We start from the raw sequence: 19,968 nt of genomic DNA, 5'->3' as shown, positions 1-19,968 counted from the left end.
AACAGCTTCATTTGAATACAAATCATTCTTCTTTCACATGAATCTTGATTGCCTCTTTCTTGTTGTTTATGTGATCGTCGCTGTCGTCTTGTTTTTTTTTCTGTCCTTGCTTGGCTTGGGCGTACGTGCGTCGTGCTGTGCTGTGCTGGCGGGCGGGCGCTTTGACAGCCCCTCCAGCGCCCCTCCACGTTCAGGTGGGTTGGGGGATGTGTCCATGGATGGGTGTGGGGCCACTTTTTGTACGTGGTCCATCAGCCATCCCATCCCCTACCCCACCGGCATCCTTTCTTTCGGGCTGGCAGGCTGGATCTTTGGAATGGGTTGGCATCGAGGCCAGGGGAAGAAAAAACTTCAATATGTTGTGGGAACATTATTGATTGTGGAAAGACCACCACTGGTGGCGACTCTCACTGCAGGCCATCCATCTGATGGCACCGTTTGGATGAGTGGATGGATGGATGGCTAGTTGCCTTGGCCAAAGCTGCTGTCAAAAATGCACGACGGACCAAACACCGTGCCCCCTTGGTATGCAGTTGCAATCGTTCGTTGGCGACGACGACTGGGGAGCTTGGGAGCGGGGCATCTGGCAACAAACACGCGCCCACTTTAGGCATTCTCCCTCTCCTTGGGAACGGGTGAATGTGGGTTTATTTGATTGATGGCATCACGTGGCAGGCTACGGCTCGTGAGGATGAACGGGTAGGGTTCTTGTTAGTCAGGCTCTCTGGCCAGGCCGTCTAGATGCCAATGCACGAACAAGAAAAAAACAAAAGTACTCAAAATTGAGTCTGGGTCTTCTCTGTGGGGCCTGCCTGTGTCTCCCGCTACTCCCTACCCCCTGCTTCTTGCTGGTGGGCAGTTGGTAAACTGGACCAGTTCTCCCAATGCCACGGGAGTTCGTGAGGTGGATACACGTAGAGACTACGAGAATGCGGATTCATTTCCCCGTAATCACATGATCCCCCCGGAATGAACGCCGCCGCCGTCCGCATCCGTTAGCTACTACATACTACTCCCGCAGGACGTACTCCTGCTCGCCCCGGATGACGTAGATCTCGCCGATGAGCACGGCGGTGCCGACGGCCATGGCGACGGAAATAATGGGCACGTTGACGCGCAGGAAGGCGGTGCGGCGCTGGAAGATGCCCTTCTTGGCCAGGATGTCGCGCCAGAGCAGGCCGGCGAGGGAGGCGCTGAAGGCGGAGCTGAAGGCGCCGTAGTTGACGCCCACGGCCATGCTGTAGACGGCGCCCCAGAAGGTGCGGTCGCTGATGGCGGTCCCGGCGTCGGCGTGGATCTGCTGCCAGGTCTGGAGGATGCGGCAGAGGAGGATGGTGGTGCCGATGTTGGTGCCCGAGAACTGGAAAGTGGAAGTCAGATTGGTCCGTACTCAGTCGTTATTAAATAGAGGTTACTCGAGATAAAGAAAAGAAGCCTACATTGCAGAGGATGACCGACACGAACCCCATGCCGCCGATGGCGCCGACGGTCCCCGTCTTGTTGACCCAGTGATGCCACCCGTACGCGAACACCGGCACCCACCCCTTCGTGACCAGCGCCTCCACCAGCACGAACATGGCGAACGCGAAGGGCACTAACGGAAAGGGCAGAAGCCCCAAGACGGTCGTGGCGGTCGGGAACGTCGCCCGCGCCCACGCCTTGGCGTCGCGGAACAGCGACACGAGCGCCGTCGGTTCGGGGGGTTGTTGTTGGTGGTGGTGGTGGCGGAGCTGGAGCTCCTGCGAGATCTGGCGCTCGAGGTCCGCGTCCGCTGTGCTCCGGCTCTTTTCGTCGTCGGATGGCTGCCGGTGGGGCACGAGGGGCGGCGGCGGCGCGGGACGGATCTCGTTGTTCGTGTTGTTGGTGTTGTCGTTGTCGTCGCGGTCCGAGGCGGGTTCGACCTCGGTGCTGCTGGGCGACACCACGGGCGCGGCGCGCGGCCGCGTCGGCAGCTCCGACTTCTCCTCCTCGTCGTGCATCGTCATCTCTCCGCGACGGCGCTCCGCAAGTATGGCCTGGGCTATCTCCGCACGTTCCGCTTCTCTCTGCCCGCGACTGGCCAACTCGCGCGTCTCGTGCCGGCCCAGCCAGCCGAAGGCGACGTCCCAGCCGAACATGACGACGGCGGCGGGCAGGGTGACCCAGTAGACGGGCACCTCGCCGCCGGTGGCGGCGTTGAGGGCGAGGACGGTGACGAGGGTGGCGGCCATGACGAGGGCGGCGAAGCTGGCGCCCTTCTTGTCGAGGAAGGGGTGGATGACTTCCCGCAAGCCCTGGTCGTCGCCGCCGCCGAGGTGCTGGGCGTAGGGAATGTTGGGGTTGATCGGTTGGACGGACTCTCCCTCGTCATCGCCTTCGAGCTTCTGCATCTCGATGTTTTGGGGGATGAAGCCGCGGTCGCGGAAGACGACAAACAACAAAAAGGGGAAGAGGAGGACGACGGTGAAGAGGACGGGGACGATGATGTTGGCCGTGTAGTCGATGAAGCGGATGCTGAAGGCGGCCGTCAGCACCAGGTTGGTCGGGTTGGACGAGACGAGGATGGCCGAGGCGATGTTGGCGATGGCGAACTGGGAGTAGATCCAGGCCTCGGGCGCCTCGATGTTGGACACGCGCGTGATGTAGGCCAGAAACGGGGTGCCCGACAGGATGATGGGGTCGTTGCCGATGCACGTCGTCAGGGCGAAGAAGAAGCTATACAAATAAAAGTAGAGGCGGCGCCCGGACTTGCCGGCCTTCAGGACGCGGCAGGCCAGGTACCGGATCAGGCCCGAGGCGTCGAGGGAGAGGGCGATGTAGGCCAGCGTGATGAAGAAGACCATGACGTCGATGGGGTCGATGCTGTTGGCGCCCACGATGCCGTTGTAGACCTCGTCGCGGCCGATGGCGAGGGTGGCGAGCAGGAAGAGGTCGGCGATCAGGGGGGCCGTGATCATGTTGATGGGGAAGCGGACGAGGCGGAAGATGCCCGTGTTGTCACGGCCGTAATGGTCGAGGGTTGGGTGGGCGCCATCGTCTTGGGGCCGCGGGGGTATGATGCGCAGTTTGACCAAGATGCTCAGGGCGGCAGTCCACAGGATGCGGGGGATGGGGAGGGGGATGTGGAAGGGGAAGAGCACCGCGATATCTGAGTTAATGGTGAGCTTGTGGCAATAGATGGGGAGAGGTGTCAAGGGGTGGCACCACTTACTGGCCAGGAAGAAGGCGATGAGGGTGATGATGGATCGCCACTCCCGGATGTGGCTGGTGTCTGTCGATAGGTTTTCCATGATGTTAGATAGATCTGGAATCGGGTTTCAGTTATGCAATGCGTCGTCCATCCTCGGGTCGACTACACCATCCGTTCGGGACGGTGACGCTTTTAATAGTTCATGTTTGTAGAAAGTCTTGATCTGGGCAACGAGACGCTTCTTGTCGGTATGATGGCCGCGGTTCCAGGACAATGTCTCTCAACCCCCTCATTCCCTCCTCCTCGTCTCTTAGCCGCATATGCGGCATACGCTCAGCCCATCGCCGGGCGGAACAGGAGTCGCTCCCAAGAAAGACTCGGTGTTTTGTGACCGGCGCGTCCTGCCATACCTGTGACGGTCAGGAGTGCAGCCAAGGGACGGACAAGATTCTCAAGATTTCCAATACTCGAGGTGCCCGGTGCGCTCTGGCGGCAATGGCCATCCCCTCTGGCGCGGGCGTGAAACCGCGGAGGACGGACCTGTCACATCTGGGTTGGTGCTACGATGGCGCGATGTAACGGTGGCCGTGGCGGTGCTGGCAGGGTGGTGGCGGTTGCAACCCCAGGCTTCGGCAGTGCTCTCCGGGCGACCAGGTGGAGGCTGGGCATTGGTTTGACGATTGTTGGTAGGATATGATAGTTGACAGAGTACCCCTGGTTACTGGAATTCCATCATATAGACGTGCGCGGCATATGTAATGCTGCATGGGAGTCGCACGTTTTCCGGCACCAAGCCTCAGGACTGGGTGTCGATCTCGGGGAATTTCTTTTCAGACTACTACCGTACCCGGTTCAGTGGTCAAGGGGGGGTTACATATAACCTGGGGTATCAAGTAATAACGGTGCGATCGTCGGTGTTAAAATGATGATTTGATTTCATTCCATCTGTCTGGCCTGCAGAACCCAAGCGAATCGGAAACCAACATTGAAGCCAAAAGAGAAAAAGAAACAAATCCAACGACAAACCCAATGCTCCTCCACTCTAACTGCCTCGTATAATACACAGAGAAATGATATATAATGTATAGTACAATGAATGATATATGCCAGGGTCCGAGTCGGGTCGATCCAGATCCCCGATCCCCGCGGCATCCTCAATCGCATCCCCTGCCGTTCATGGCGATGATCTGCTGAATGCTCGTGCATGCACACCGCTGAAACCACCGAGAACACTCCTCTTGGAACGAATCACCGCGTGCTTGGCCAGACAGGGAACCCCGCCTTACTCCGGCCGCGGATCTTCTCGCCAAAGAACCAAAAGACCATGGGGATGGGCACCCCGATCGCCAGCGTGAGCAGGGCCAAGATGGTATTCCCCACGCCGAGCCCCAGCCCGTCGTAGAGCGGGGGCCCGAAGAGCGGGAAGCTGAACTCGAAGAGGCCCTTGAGCAGCTGGCCGACCGAGTGGGCGCTCGAGGCGTACTCGGGCCCGCACGAGTCCGTCACGTACGGCTGCATGCTGAAGAAGCCCAGGATGCAGCCCACGCCCAGCAGGATGATGCCCAGGTCGGGCAGCGACCAGTGCAGCCGGTTCTCGGCCGTCCAGCCGTAGATCAGCAGGCCCGTCGGCACCAGGATGGCGGTGGCGATGCTGGGCGGGATGCGCCACTCCGGGACGTGGTCGCGCCCCGTCTTCTTGCGGAAGTAGGCCGAGGTCTGGATAGGACGTGCATTAGCTTTGATTTCTGCATGCAAGCCAAGGCGAGGCATATTTGTTTGACTCGAATGAATGCAAGTGTGGAAAATGAAAACTTACCCCGTCGATGAAGTGGTGGCTGAGCTGCAGGCCAATGATGAAGCCGGCCATGAGGGCGAAGTAGTTGAAGCTGGCGGTGCTCTTGTCCATGCCGTAGCCGTCCTCCCAGACCTGCTCAAACGTCGAGATAATCAAGGCGATGACGCCGAACAGGTAGGCCCGGTACAGGAACGGCAGCTGCACGATGGGGTGCGTCACCAGCATCAGGAACGGCAGCACCAGCCGCTTGCGGAACAGGGCCACGAACGACATGTCCGGGTGGTGGTACTGCGAGTGCAGGCGCGGGTTGCCCGTCTCCTTGCGCAGTTTCGCGGCTTTTTTCCCGAGGATGACGGTGTGGTTCGTCTCGCGCAGCACGATGAGGCCCAGGGCGACGGCGATAATACTCAAAAAGGAGGTGGACCAGAAGATCCACCGCCACTGGCCCGTCGCGGCGATCTGGGCCCCCACCACGGGGCCGAGGGCGGTGCCGACGAAGGGGAGCATCGAGTGCATCGTGTCGCCCAGGCCGCCCTGGCTGGCGGGGTACATGTCGGCCGTGAGGCCGGGGGCGATCTGGTAAGTAACCAATATTAGCTTGCAAGTCTTATGATAAACGAAGTGAGATTTGTGGTGGGTGGACCTACAATACCCGGCGGACTCGAGCCCACCGCGGCCAGGAACCGGAAAATGTTCATCTGCGGCCCGGTCTGCGCGAACCCGCACGCCGTGTTGAAGATGAGCTGCAGGAAGTGCGGGTAGACCATGATGGGGATGCGGCCGTAGACCTCGATCAGGGGCGCCCAGAACATGGGCGCGACGGCGCCGGCGAAGAGCGAGACGGACAGGATCAGCGTCCGCTCGGGGCCCGCGGGGATACCGAGGTCCTGGCCGATGAGGTCCAGCGCCGGCGCCACCATGGTGCCCGAGAAGTTGCCGATGAAGAGGAAGAGGCCCAGGATGAGGGACTGGGAGTACTTTCTCGTCATGGACCAGGACTGGGGGTTCATGGGGTCCGAGGGGCCGTCCCAGGTCACCTGCGATGGGAGGCTTGTTAGAGTCTCTACTCTACTCATCCCTCTGACAGCTTTGAGGAAGTCTCGTATCGTGGAGTGTCACTTACAAGATTGGGATCTTCTGGGGTTTTGCTGACGATCGGCCTGATCGAGTCGCTACTCCTTCGGATCGAGCCCGGCTGCCCTTTCACCGACCACCAGATGTCGTCCTCCTTGGAGGGGAGTTTCCGCAGGGGGCCGCTGCGCCCCCATTCTCGCATCTCGTCGGTCCAGGGCTCGTTGTGAGGGTGCCCGCTTGAGTCGACGGCATCGGGGGCGGCGAACGTGTTGTGGCGTGTGGACTGGTAGCTCGGGAGCATGGTCATCGGCGCAGAGTGTCGGTGATCCATCATGGTAAGTCGTGGTGTACGTTTCATCAAAAAGGTCAATATACAGAAGAAGCTATTGTTAGAAGTGTCGGTGTTTACTCAACACACGAAAGAAGAAGACGACGAGGAAGAAAGTGGTGACATCAAGTCATCAGAAAACAAAATGGAGGCATGATTCGATTGTCTCTGACAGGACGAGGGCCCGTTCTCTTTGAGCGTCGAGGCAGATATATGATAGAGAACGACATATGCCACCATCTTTCCAAGACCATTTGCCGCTGAACATCCCCGGATCTAGCGGCCGATGTTTGGATTGTCCCTGGCGATGAAAGCACGTCCCGGATGGACGGCCTCATCTCTCGCAGCCCGTCGTCCTCGGCCAAGTAACTGGCGATACGAGGTTTGTTCGAGCAATGTCAGGGGACCCCCTTGATTGGGCCGGTCCGTGGTATATCAACAAAACCAATAAACAAGTTTCATATTGAACTCGCTCCTGGAAGGCCGGGAATCGAAGCATACGTATCATATTACTGGCTTACTGTGTGCCTGTACCAGGTATCAGTCCAGGAGTCAGGCCCATCCGTGTCTGGTAGATAACCAAGATATCAATTCTTATCGCAAAAGTCATTATCATGAGGCTAGTAATCAAAGCCTCTTGACCAGGGTCGTTGCTCGGCATCGGGATAGGGCGCCTGAAGCCTTGATGTTCCATGGCGTCGATCCCTTCCATGTTCCTGCACTTATGGGGTTCCCTTGTATCAGCAGTTTGTCTGCACGTTAGATGAACCAGCAGCGCCGAGCGCAGTGCCCGTTTCGTGGAGGTCGTGATTGCATAAGCCCCTTCGGTGTCTTCTAGAACGATTCCTCTGCAGAGTCATGTTTTCGTCTGCGATGTGTCTTCATGTCCCTTCCCGAGCTTCAGGGCTCCTCAGAATGCTACCCTGGTGGCACGGATGCGCCTTGGCTTTGTCGGAGAAACCACCCATTGGATCGATGTTACATTTACCTTGTTATTGTATTATAGTATCTCCACTTTCACATATGCCGGCAACCCACCCGGACTAGCCGCAGGGATCAGGGCCAGGATCTGATGGTTACCCTGCAGCAAGACGACTGTTGGTCGGGAAAAGGGAGGAAAAAGCAATATGCGATTCAACGCATCATATTACGAAGTAAGTTGACGCTCGCCCCTGCCATCCCAAGAACCCAAGTGTTTCTAGCATCGATGCGCTGCAGTTACCGAATCGGCCCGTTCTCCATAATTCAACCTTCGATTTCAAATAAGCAACGAGGACAGTCGTTACTGCCGTACTTACTCATCCCCAGTCCCTAATCCCCAGTCCCTAATCCCCAGCCTTCAGGTCGACTGTCAGTGCGGGTGCGGACCATTGCATATGACAGTCATGACGACGATGGCACAGCCCAGCCTTGGCCGTGTCATGCCGATTGTAAGGCTGTTGTCGCAGTTATATCGAACCTACGTAGAACTCAAATATGTTTGTGTTGAGTTTTGAGAATGATGCCCGCCAAGTTCGGCAAAGGATTCGGATTCCTCCAAGGAGAGCATGTTCGGTTTCACGAACCGCTGTAGGGTGCCGCCGCCACTCTGTTGACCCGCGCCGTGGGCTACTGAGATGCGGTATGCTGACTGGTGGCAGGTTATGAGATGTTCTGGTGACAGCCCGGCCGCTTCACGTCGATCAGATAGAGGGCAAATGTACCAGAATATCCGTATTCACGACGACGGTCGTCCTAAAACATTCGCATCCTCCTGTTTCGGACGATACCAAAGAGCTCAAGTGTGTCTCCGGGGGAAGAGGGGGACTGTCACTGCCTCACGTCTTACATGCGCAAGTTCAGGGGTCACGAGATAAGCATGGACATGGACGATCAAGTACGAGACACGGAGGTTAGGCGGCACAGGAGGATCGAGATGTTTACAACCCCTGAGTACTGACAGACGTCTTTGTCTTGTCCCCATCACCTATCAAATACATCCACTGGAGCGGGCAAAAAGGCCGAGTAGTATCATAACCGCCGCCATGAAATCCTCGAGCAAGAGTCCACATAATTCAGGTTTGAAGCTAGGAGCCACGCCGGGATATATTACAAACACCCATCATGGTCAACGGAGAGATCTTCACACGGCGTCGTTCTACCTCTACCACCCCCAAGAGATACGGAGGCGTGAGATACGTTCGATCCCCCCTATGTCAAGGGGTATTGGTAGTATGACCACATGACCATTACCTCTCTAGTTAGGCTAGCTGAAGCTTCAGTTGCAGAGGCTACATAAACCAAAGGAACAACTTTGGGTAGTGTACCGTCCTTCAAGTCATCATCTAGACACTCTGGCACAGTGGTAGTGCGCTATGGAATATCCATCGAGACTGGGGTTCGAATCCCCAGGAGTGTTGTGCCTTTTGTTTTTCCTTTTGGAGACTACTGGGGGATCATTCAAGCCGTCATCATCCATCGATGTCCCTGACCAGTTTTGCGTAAGATGACGCTCAAATGCTTTGATAAATCTAGAGGCGGAACAAAACTCGTCTTAATCGACATTTGACAAGCCCTTGGCCAACACACATGTCAGTTTTGCCACGGCCTTCGTCACTCTATCACTCGACGTTTTCAGACGAGGCTCAGTAATTATCGGTTGATCCAGTGTCGGATATCAGATCCATTATGGGTAGAAGAACTTCCCTCCCATGAACCTCGAGTTTATGTTTACATGTACTATACAAGCTTGATGTCTATTGGCAAAAAGGACGTTGATGTCCAACCCAGAAGATGCATCCTCCTCTCTATCTTTGAGGAAATCACAGATCCCATAGCGCCCCTCCAAGACAGGCTGCCAATCCAGGTTTATATACATGAAAGGGCCAAAGCTCCCACGCTGAGGTCATGATGGTCCGTGGTCCCTAGTTGCCAACTTTATGTCTCAAAACTCTTCTTTCTTTCGTGGCCGAAATTGCCAGCATTAGAGCGCGTGAAATGTTTCCATTATGAAACTTGAAGCGCGCGACCAGACTGAACAGCTTGCAGGAATCGATGATCACAACGTAAACCGGAACGAAGGGTGATCGTCACCCAAGTTCCGGAGCTCCGCCTCAGGCAGCAACAACCGGTCGTCCCGACCGCCGCGATCGCGCCTGCGGTTCTCGAGCCACATGCCCACAGCCATGGCAACAGTGGCCAAGACGCCCAGCCACGTCATCCCGAGGGCGACGCCGTAACCTGTCGGGTAACGGGGCGCCTCGCTGACGAGGAAGATGTTGGAGGCCACGATGCCCGCGATGTTGCCGAGCATGACCTGGGTGCCGGAGCCGAAGGCGCGCTTCCAGTGGCCGCTCATATTGTTGGCGAGCCAGGCGAGGGACATAGGCGCGGCGACGTAGCCGCCCAGCGAGACGAGGAAGACGGCGGCGAACTTGGCGTCGCGGTGAAGAGTGGACTGGCACAGGAGCATGGCGTAGCCGACGGTGGCGATGGCGCTGCCGCCGAGGATGAAGCCGGAGCGGTGCTTGAGTTTGTCGGAGACGCGCGCGACGAGGAGCATGCCCAAAGCGCTGACAAGATAGACGGGGATGGTGCGGATCTGGGCCTCTAAGGCCTTCCAGCCGAACTCGAGGAGGATTGTGGGCATGAAGAAGGTGGTCGCATAGCCCGTCACGCCGACGCCCATGTAGACGAGGGCGCCCAGCCAGATTTTCCAGTCGCGCAGGATCAGGCGCCAGGCCTGGGCATTGAGGGTTCTATGGGTGGTGAAGGGTAAGTCGTCAGCTCAACGTCGATCTTTGATTCCTCAGTAAGGGCGGGTGGGCGCAAGAGACTTACTCCATTTGAGCCTCTTCGGCACCGTCAGCGGCGAGGCGGCGGCGGAGAAGGTCCTTCTCGGCGTCGGTGAGGAAACGGCACTGCTCGGGCCAGTCGACGATGAGGAACGAGGCGAGGAGGGCAATGCCGGCGGTGATGGCGCCCTCGATGATGTAAATCCAACGCCAGGCGGCGAGGCCGTGCGAGCCGCCGAGGTGGGCAATGGAGTAAGCAAGCAGCTAGATTGAGTCCCACTATCAGTCCTCTAAAAGCATATCGCAGGGTTAATGAGGCGAGACATGGGATAAAAGCTTACACCGCCGACCGCGCCACCGATGAGGGTGGAGCAGAAGAAGAAGCTCATGCGCGTCTGGAATTCGTGTCGCTTATAGTACATGGACGTCAAGTAGATGATACCAGGCATGACGCCAGCCTCAAAGGCACCGAGGAAGAAGCGCAGCACGATGAGGCCCTGGTAGTTATGGACGAAGCCCATGCACATGTTGATGATGCCCCAGCAGGCCATGAGGCCCGATAGGTACCACGACGGGCGCACTTTGCGGATCACCATGTTGCTGGGCACCTCGAGCAGGATGTAGGGGACGAAGTAGATCTGTGGACATGGGCAGGAGTGGGGCAGTTTGGTCAGTTTCATTAACACGTGAAGATTGGGGGTTAGTTAGGGAAAGGTCGGCGCACGAAGAGAGCAATGTTGAAGCGGTTTCCCTCGTCGAGGTCCAAGTCGGCGGCCATGCCCTGGATTTTGGCATTGCTGATGTTGATGCGATCCAGGAAGGACATCATGTAGACGATGAACAGGATGGGGTAGACGGTGCAGTCGAGCTTGCGAAGCAGGCGGCGCTCGGCGTCGGGGTCAATGTCGTGCTGCTGCTCAACATTTTCGATGGAGCTCGCCGGCGAGGGAAGCGAGCCCTTCTCGGTGCTGTCATTGTCGACATGGTGGTGGATGACAGTGTTCTCGGTAGTCGCGGTGGTGTCGTGAGGGTGGGTGTGGTCGCCCGAGCGGCTGGGACCGGCAGGGACGTAGGCGGCAGGGCCGCCGGCGACGCCGCCCATGCTGGCGAAGAAGGCCGACATGGTTGATCGCAGTAGCGCAACAAGCCGAGAGCGAGATAGCGATACGATACGAGGCGATGTGATGGATGGGGAAGTTAGCAAGGTTATCTGCAGATACCAAGAAGCAGGGCAGCGAATGATCGATCGAGCTGAAGCGAGGCAGCGGAGCGCAAGAGAACCAATGCAGAACAAGAACTAATAATGTTCCTGGGGAATGTTGGTAACACACTGGGCTGTGTGCGCGTGGTTGCGTGCGTTGCCGGCAAGCAATAACCCAGACGGGAGGGTGCCTTGACGGAAGGGGGAGCAAGCTTCTTCACTTGCTGCCCACGTGCGAAACAAGATGCTGGGGTTGTGTGAGTGTGCGATGGATGGAGGTAAAGCCACAGGAGCAGCTGAGCACAGCAGTGAGCGATACAAGATTGAGAAGCCGTGGTGGTGTGGCCTGATCGCCTTGTGGTGTGAAGACCTCGCGAAAGGGAATTTATAGAGTGACGGACACCGGTGGTCGATTTCTCACCGTCCAAGGTTCCTTGAAGTTCAAATTATGACCATTCAGTCAAGGCTCGGAGACAGACGGTCAATGGTAATTGACGTCCCAATTGAACGGTCAGGTGTCGCTATTGTCAAGTGAAGCTTGAGTGTGGGCAGACTCCAGACTCACATTGCATTCACAGTAAGCCCACCACACCATAGGTCCACGATCACTTGAAAGGGCAGGCCGAAGATCGGTGTTCAAGGCTGCCTATATAAATGATGGTCCCGTCTTCCCTGTCGATTCAATCCTTCCTATCTTCTAATGCTTTTTGGTACGTGACCGGTGGTGCATGTAATGCATGTTCCAGTTAAGTGGGCGAATGGCGTGGACCCGTGATACAGGGCCAAGGATACCTCCCGAAGACACGAACCCCGAAGTCCTTGTACAAGGTGCCACGCCAGAAAACGGTCGGGACATGGGGTCCTGAATCAGACATCCCTTCGCCTCCCGTCGGCAATGCAGGCCAGGGATGCTGACAGCGGAATGTCTTGGACTTGGTTTCGTCAGTGATTGTGGCCCGGGTGGTAGCAGAGGACAGCACATTGCCCGTTACTAGCAGCTGTTATCCCTAGGTATGTAATGTGGCCATTAATGCGAACGTAATACTATATAGCAAGTGTCGTTGAAGAGTATGCTGACAAGCTGCCCAGTCATGACCCTGAGAAAATGAGGTTGCATTATAATGGGGGATTGTTTCCATGCAAAGTGGGTGGCAGGCGGGTGTTAGCGTTGGTGGGGAACTGGTGCTGGGCACTTGTGCGGCCCGCGTAGATCTTCCAAAGATTTGTGGCTAGGACCTACTTTATCTGGGGGTTTCCAAGATCGCTTTGATGGTAATCGGGCTTTCTGTGCATCGTTGCTGATGCTGTTCCCCTGATGCAGCAATGGCCAAAACCGATAAGTAACTCATCTCCAATTGGCATCTTGCAGCTTATCCAACCGTATGCGAAGCCACAGCCATGAACCCGAGAATTGATGCAGTTTACTCATCTTTGAGTCTTGCCTTGCAGACCTGGATTCTTCTGTCTTCGTGTTTGCCATGGTGGTCTTCCAGTATGGCGGCATGGCACACCTTCGCCTTCACCCCACAAATTCCCTCCCACCTACGCTTCCTCGGTTGTAGATCGAACTTGTAGAAAATGTAGTCGTAGATTTCTCGTTGAGTGTCTTGGATTCGAATGAGACCTTTGCTTGTCAGGCGGAGGATTGTTTCAAAAACCCCGCCATGCCAGATGATTCAGGGTGCGTGCATCTCAAACCGCCCCCAAATGCTTGTTCATCCGATAAATCGCCTGGCAAGCACTTCTGTCGCAGCTCGCCTCTACAGCCGCCTGCGGTCTCCCGTATTGATTCCTCACCTAATTCCATCAATGCCACACACATCATAATCACAGCGGTCTTGAATCCAACATAATCAACACTTTGGGCGGATAGAGAAGAGAAGAAATGATTTTCTTCCAGCTGTGGGACAGACCCGGAGAGCTTGCGGCCCCGCCATCGTGAAGCGCAGGCCTACATAGGTACTTAGTCAACCGGCGTCTCTTCATGCCGTCTTCCCGCCCATCAATGACAATTGCCAACGGCGACAACGATCCGAGTCGCGCTAACAGATTGAGGCGTCTAACAATCCCTCAGGGCTTGCAGATCTCTCAAGTGCCTCCTGGAGGGAGAGAAAAGCAACAGTCTGCCTCAGTCACCAAGACCCAGTAGCCAAAACAGATGTACTGATGAGCCTCATGATATTACCCACTTGATAAGAACGATATATCCCAGGTTGGCGGCTAGATCCAATTCATAATGATAGATCCCACACCGGAAGAGACCATGTGGGAGAAAACGCAATGTAGGCTTCCATCTTTGGTCAAAGTTGTACAACGCGACCTCCTTTCGCCCTCGCCATTTGACACAGGCGAACTTACTCATGCTTACCCACGATAACTGCAAACATCGCCGATCAGGGGACCACACCCAAAGCTCGCCAATTCGGAAGTACCCAACATACCGGAATTCCATACAGATCGAGTCAGTTGAATGGGGAGGATATCAGCTGGCCGCGGGAACGACAGACTCAACTCAGCTGGACGGGAGGGTCCTCAGAATTCAATCAATTGATGTTTAAGGTTATGTCAATCCAAAAACAGCAGCTACGACGGAGTCCAAAGTGCCCGCCTCAATTTGCAATACGTGGAGACAAACCAAACAGCGGAAGGCACGAACAAGTTGGAGGGCACTTGCTTCGCCCGTCGCCTTCTGTCAATTGCATTCAATGACAGGGCGAGGGAAAACTTTTGGCATTCTTCTTGGACAGTTGCAACTTTCATCCATCCATGCCTCCACTCCCAATATCCCATGCAAGCAACAAGACAGACAACACCCAACTTTTTGTCAGCCATTACCAGCTTACGTCTGATTCCGCAGATTTTGTACTTTGATCTCCAGATCCTGTTTTGACCATTTGGTTCCCTGCCTTGGACAGCCCACTCTCGAGGCCCGGTAAATCATCTGCATTTCAAGTTGTCGGCGGTCACGAAGTGTGGTACGGCATCAGCCTTTGGGACCACGCTGCAGCACAGCTTGGAGCTAGTCGGTACATCTCGTAGCCATCATCATTGGTTTGCATGCCTGATGAACCCCCGAACTCCTGTCATTGTCTCGCCTAGGCCCTCTCAGTGCCTACCGAGACATTTCGGTCGGTCCAGCATGTCGGCAGCTGCTCCCACGGATAGCAATGCCCACCTCATCTACGTACCCGTCAGTGTGTTTCTCATTGCCTGTCCACTTCTGGTGGCCATAAGATTTTGGTCTCGGATGAGAAACGGGGACACGTTGGAGCTGACGACTACACCGTCCTGGCCGCTTTGGTAAGCTCAGTCTACTTGGTCCCGCTCATTTGAACACTGAGAGGTATCCAGGCCTCCAGACCGCCCTCCAGAAGCTAATCATGATACACAGGTGTGCGCCCTGGCTTCCGGCGGACTAATGATTGCAGCCTGCGTTTACGGCTACGGGCACCATATGAAGGCCCTTTCGTCCGAAGACCGAATGCAAGCTCTCAAGTACTTCTGGTTGTGCCAAATCACCTACAAGTCGTGCATCAATCTCACCAAGGCGTCCATTCTCCTGCTGTACCTGCGCATCTTCGGAAACGTCAAGTGGTTCAGGTGGCTCTGCATCGTCCTGACCACCATTGTCGCCGTTTACTGTGTCGCTTCGGTTACCGTCACCATTTTCCAGTGCACCCCTATCCCACGCACATACGACAAGTCTCTGGACGGCACCTGCATCGACAATGGCAAGTTCTGGTTCGCCAATTCCGGCTTCTCCATCGCGACGGATCTCATTATCCTTTGCGTACCGCTGCCCATGGTATACTTCTTGCAGCTCGCCCGCTCCCAGAAGATCGCCTTGTTTGCCGTCTTTACGCTCGGCGTCTTGTACGTTAACCCACCCTAGCTGAGAACATGTGTACGAGGCTGACTGAAACCAGTGTGGTCATCACTTCATGTCTTCGCGTCACTACCATCAACTTGCAGGCAACTACAAACGACCAGACTTACGACATTGCCTCTACCATGTGGACCGTCATCGAGATGAACGTGGCCATTGTCTGCGCCTGTCTACCCCAGATTCGACCGCTGATTGTCATGCTGTTCCCCAGACTCATGCCAGCGGCGCACGCCCGAAACCCATCCGGGAAGACGCCGAACATCAGTAGCCATACCAAGTCCGTCAGCAGTCCAACCAAGAGTGACTGCAGCAGTCACTGGACGGTCGGAGGCCAACAGGAACCCATCGCCATGGGCACCGTCCGAAAGCAGGAGAGGGGCTCCGAAGAGTACATACTCTCAGAAGACAGGACCATGTTAGGTATCCAGAAGACTGTACGATACAGTGTCGAGTACTCCAAAGATGGGCTGAATCCTGTTTGAATCAAGGACTCAATGCCTGTAGGGGACGCTGTAAGAAGATGGTTTGGCACGTTAGCCATGTAAAATGGACAACGTCCATGATGACGGAACTTTCCGTGGAAGGGATTCAAGAAATCTTTGGAAGACATTCATATGCTCGGGGCGGCTTCAGCAAAAGTCGCAAATACTATCGGATATGGATGACGGAATGCCGAGCTGGCAGGTAGCTCAATGTTTTATTACCATAGATTCAATTTAGGGACCTTAATCATGTCTTCTTTCTCAGACCTATTGATTCCGGCGATGTAGATACCCTATGTCTCAGCCTCGAACTCCCTCTGTTCAACCAAACTTCAAATTGTCTCATTTCCTTACCTACTGGAACTCATCCAAGCAGCGATGACTTGATGAAGATGATCAAGATAACAGCTCTCTTTAGCTTCACTCTGCAGGCGACGATTTTGTGTTGCGTGATCTGTATCGTTTTGCGGCCATGGTGCCACAGCCGACACTCGTCCGTAAGTCTATCGATCCGTCCACCAGGACATTAGTTTGACGTGTCGCAGATAACGGCCCTGGTGTAACTGGCGCACGTGTACGCCCGATGCTTAATGCCTTGGGGGGACGTCGAGCGGTGTGACTGGTCTGTGGCGCCGGAACAGGGCAACACAGAGATCCTTCTTGGCTCCAACGAATTGGGAATGAACTGTGTCTCCTCCTGAAGCGTTGAAAAATGGCGTTTGGGGAGTTGGCTTGGGCAGCCGCTCGAGCCGTTGGCCCTACGACGACGAAACCCATCCGAGCCGTCCTGGGGTCTCTCCGCAATCTCCGGGTGGGGTGGGACGGGTCGACACGTGGGGAACGTGACGGCTCATGGAAACGGGCACGGCAAGGTATTTGGTTTGCGTTTTCTCAGGACGAAGGGGTGGGGATTGCGGTGCGCTTCGGATTAGGGTCACAATGGTCACAGGATTCACGCGTGGTTTGTCCGTAGAGATGAGTTGACACCGAACTTGACTTTGAAATTGGATTCCCTGTAGACTTAGGTAAACCTGGAGTTTTGCGAACTGACTAGAAGGAGGCAGCCGATATTTGGAAACCGAACCCAACGGAAAAATGGGCGGTGCAGGGAGAAAGGAACAGAGGGAGGGACAACTTGGGTCCTCGGATACTGAGAAACTGGAATTCGTCGCGTGGGAACTTCGCATGATAACGTCAGGTCTTACCTACGTCAATTCAGCTCAGCATTATCCAATCTTCGAGACTTTCGTGTCTGATGACTGACTGGCTGGGAAATGAGGGCCCTCTCGACCTAGTGCTGACCGTAGGGCTATAGGGCTGAACAGGGGTAGGTGGAGGGGAAAAGTACTAACGTTTATGCGTTTTGGGACAAATGGCCATTTAGATGGGTAACATGATGCACCGCCGGTCGAGCCCCAGGCAACGTCGGCTAGGTACCATGGCACATTCGCACGGAATCGGAGTCTCCATGAAGTCCCGGGAGACCTTTTACCGACCGGTACCAAAAGGCGGGGCCGGCCCATGTCGCGTGTTCTCATCCACTATTTCTATCAGGCATCACTAGACAAGAAACACGTATGGGACTTTTAAGCTGGAGGATTTTTGCTCGGGGAAATGCGCCCAACAAGGTTTAGCTGGCTGGTAGATGCATTCGTCGCCAGTACACAAACGGACGCCAAGACCATGACTACGCTGTCCCATTGGCCCACCTGCACCTGGGAATCCCTTGGATCTTAGTTGATCTTGAAACGGCCAGATCTTGGTCCCGGTAAGCTAATACCGGTCTGAATCTAGCTGCTCTGGTAATAGCCTATGTCAACCCGAACCCAGCTGTCAACGGCTAAGCCACCGGTCTTGGCGTTCGTGCTGACAGCCTCCCCCTGGAATATGGCGTTTGCTGACGGCTCGGTACCGGGCTGAACGCATGCCCCGAAATAAGTATTTGCAATAGCCGTTTTCCAAATACAGATGAGTCAGGCGACCTGCATCATCTTGCCTTGCCCCTATACCAGCCAGGCACACAACATCCCACTTGTATTTGATATCCGAGTAATGATAACATGAAAAGTTACGAGCTAAGCCAGATGTCGACATATCTCTGGGACTGAGGCCACGTGGGATTCGTATCACTAGACTGAGGCTCAGCTCTCTAAATTCACACGGTAAGTCTTGATAGGTGTAGGTGAAGATAACTTAAGTACGGAGCAAAATGCAAGTAAGCCAGATCAAGACAAATCAAATAGTTAAACCCATCTTCTCCGAGGGTTTGTATCGACGGGTGATATTGGGTAGCAGTGAAGCGGCGGGTCCGCGAAATGCGATCAGGGTGACCCTTTCCACATGCCAAGATCAGCTTCTACGATGATACCCAGACGTCATAGAAATGACTTGGGAGACTATGTTTTGCTCAGCATATCTGGAAGACTGTAAGAAACATATAAGGGGTCGGTAAACACTTGGCCTAGCAGTCTGGCCTACATCATCAAGTCAAGCTCCACGGCAATAATACCAGCAGAGATACTAAGCACGAACGAGCACATCAACTGAAGCAAGAGTTACTGCCAGCAAATAAACACACAACAGCAACATCACCAACCATGCCGCAGTTCCTCTTCATAGACCTCCCCAACTTCCGCATCCGGGACGCCCACGGCCACAGCGTCTCGCTGAGCTACAAGCAGCTCGGTCACGTCATCGCGCTGTACCAGTACGTCCGCTCCGGCCTGCGCTCGACCGAGTACGCCGACCTGTGCGCGTCGCTCGTGTTCGCGGCGGGCGAGACGGACATCTGGACCTCGTACGCCACGTCCTCGGAGGCGACTGCCCCGGCCACCACAGGCTCTACGGGCGGTAGCAGTGGCAGTGGTGCCCACCCCGACCAAACTGCTGCTGCTGCCGCCCCGGCCACGACCACGATCCACGCCGAGGAGAACACGCTGCTGGCCTACCACCAGTCCTTCGACTCGCCCGGCGCCTACCCCATCGTCGACGCCCTGCTGCTCTCCTCCAAGCCCTGCGCCAGCTGCATGGGCTACTTCGTCCCCTCCTCGGCCTCGGGCAAGACCTGCAAGCTGCCCTCGACCCCGTCCTTCCGGGCCAAGTTCACGCCCCGCTCCGACCGGACCTACACCCCCGTTTTCTACCTGTCGTCCTCCCCCTCCTCCTCCTACGACCCGACGCAGGGCTACGAGACCTGGGCCCAGCTGGGCGGCATGTGGGCCGCCGACTTTGTCGCCGAGGGTAGGCTGGCGAGCTCGCTCGAGGTCGCGCGGGGGCAGATGTACTATCTCATGCCCGACTCGGCGTCGCCCTGGTTCGCGCTCAATGACCAGGAGACCATGTCGGATGCCGAGGTCGCGGAGGCGATTGTAAGGCAGGGGGTTGCGGCGACGTACTGGATCGGGCGTTAACCAGATGAGGGGGTCGCCGGCAAGGAGGGAGATGAGGTTGGGAGATTGTGTATTCGTGATTGTAAATTACACTGAAATAGGGGGCTATGAATGTTATCAGGAACTGTGTTTTCTTTTTCAATGATATTATCGTATATAGAGGCAAAACATGGTGGTCTGGCATCACCGCATTTGATTCATTTGTTCACCTCCTTTTTAATCGACTGGCCCCTAACTACTATATTTGCTCCCCGGTGGCTGTTTATCTACACTGCAATAAGTCTCCGTACTCGTATAGCTAATGACCCAGAGCTTCGCCAAAGGCTTCGGTTGATTCGACCTTCTTGAGACACTGTCGAAGGCGGCCCATCATCGACCAATGACAGAGTGAACAGGGAGTCTTGGCGACCGCGGCACAGCATCTCCCCAAAAAGTGGGTATGTTCGGGGCGCAGTGTCAGCTGGGATGCTACACCAGTAATGGTGATCACGGCTTCCCCCGCAGGCACCACGACCCGGCATTCCCGGAAACAGGAACGAGGATGGATCCCATGAGCGCGCTCTCTTTGGCAGGCACCATCATTACCTTTATTGATTTTTGGCGGCAAGCTGCTGTCCAACACATGCCAATTATACAAGTCGAAAGATGGTGCCTTGAGCTCCGTTATCGACACCGAGGTGGTTACACTGGACCTGCTTAGCCTCACCCAGAGCCTCAGGACAAAGCTACCAGAGACTCGACCCTTGGGTGAGCAAGGCTCGCTGGATGGCGCCGATGACGATCATGAGGCATTGAATAAGATATGTGTGCGGTGTGTGGGCCTTGCGGAGGAGCTGGCTAAGCGATTGGCCAAGCTGAAGCTCTCGACTTC

The 19,968-nt window shown here is 55.7% G+C and overlaps 5 protein-coding genes across 5 annotated transcripts; 2 read left to right on the top strand and 3 right to left on the bottom strand.

Moving 5' to 3' along the window:
- Window positions 1–1,009: 1,009 nt before the first annotated feature.
- On the bottom strand, window positions 1,010–3,269 carry PG985_016132 (uncharacterized protein; the record flags this gene model as incomplete). The annotated part of the gene is made up of 3 exons (XM_066835898.1): window positions 1,010–1,360; window positions 1,440–3,127; window positions 3,191–3,269. 3 exons carry the CDS (start codon window positions 3,267–3,269, stop codon window positions 1,010–1,012), a joined length of 2,118 nt encoding a protein of 705 aa, XP_066677101.1.
- Window positions 3,270–4,417: 1,148 nt separating this feature from the next.
- PG985_016131 (uncharacterized protein) lies at window positions 4,418–6,372 on the bottom strand (the record flags this gene model as incomplete). The annotated part of the gene is made up of 4 exons (XM_066835897.1): window positions 4,418–4,885; window positions 4,986–5,540; window positions 5,612–6,014; window positions 6,176–6,372. 4 exons carry the CDS (start codon window positions 6,370–6,372, stop codon window positions 4,418–4,420), a joined length of 1,623 nt encoding a protein of 540 aa, XP_066677100.1.
- A 3,031-nt stretch (window positions 6,373–9,403) lies between these two features.
- Window positions 9,404–11,262, bottom strand: PG985_016130 (uncharacterized protein; the record flags this gene model as incomplete). Its single annotated transcript, XM_066835896.1, has 4 exons — window positions 9,404–10,103; window positions 10,186–10,403; window positions 10,481–10,777; window positions 10,864–11,262. 4 exons carry the CDS (start codon window positions 11,260–11,262, stop codon window positions 9,404–9,406), a joined length of 1,614 nt encoding a protein of 537 aa, XP_066677099.1.
- A 3,217-nt stretch (window positions 11,263–14,479) lies between these two features.
- Window positions 14,480–15,708, top strand: PG985_016129 (uncharacterized protein; the record flags this gene model as incomplete). Its single annotated transcript, XM_066835895.1, has 3 exons — window positions 14,480–14,640; window positions 14,692–15,213; window positions 15,267–15,708. 3 exons carry the CDS (start codon window positions 14,480–14,482, stop codon window positions 15,706–15,708), a joined length of 1,125 nt encoding a protein of 374 aa, XP_066677098.1.
- A 2,597-nt stretch (window positions 15,709–18,305) lies between these two features.
- PG985_016128 (uncharacterized protein) lies at window positions 18,306–19,118 on the top strand (the record flags this gene model as incomplete). Its single annotated transcript, XM_066835894.1, has 1 exon — window positions 18,306–19,118. One exon carries the CDS (start codon window positions 18,306–18,308, stop codon window positions 19,116–19,118), a length of 813 nt encoding a protein of 270 aa, XP_066677097.1.
- Between the last annotated feature and the right edge of the window lie 850 nt (window positions 19,119–19,968).

The sequence above is a fragment of the Apiospora marii genome (genome assembly GCF_038362585.1).
Source record: "Apiospora marii strain CBS 49790 chromosome Unknown utg000013l_segment0_segment0, whole genome shotgun sequence".
Classification (NCBI taxonomy): Eukaryota; Fungi; Ascomycota; class Sordariomycetes; order Amphisphaeriales; family Apiosporaceae; genus Apiospora; species Apiospora marii.
Note: the sequence above shows the minus strand (reverse complement) of the source record. Positions and strands in the feature narration are given on the sequence as shown.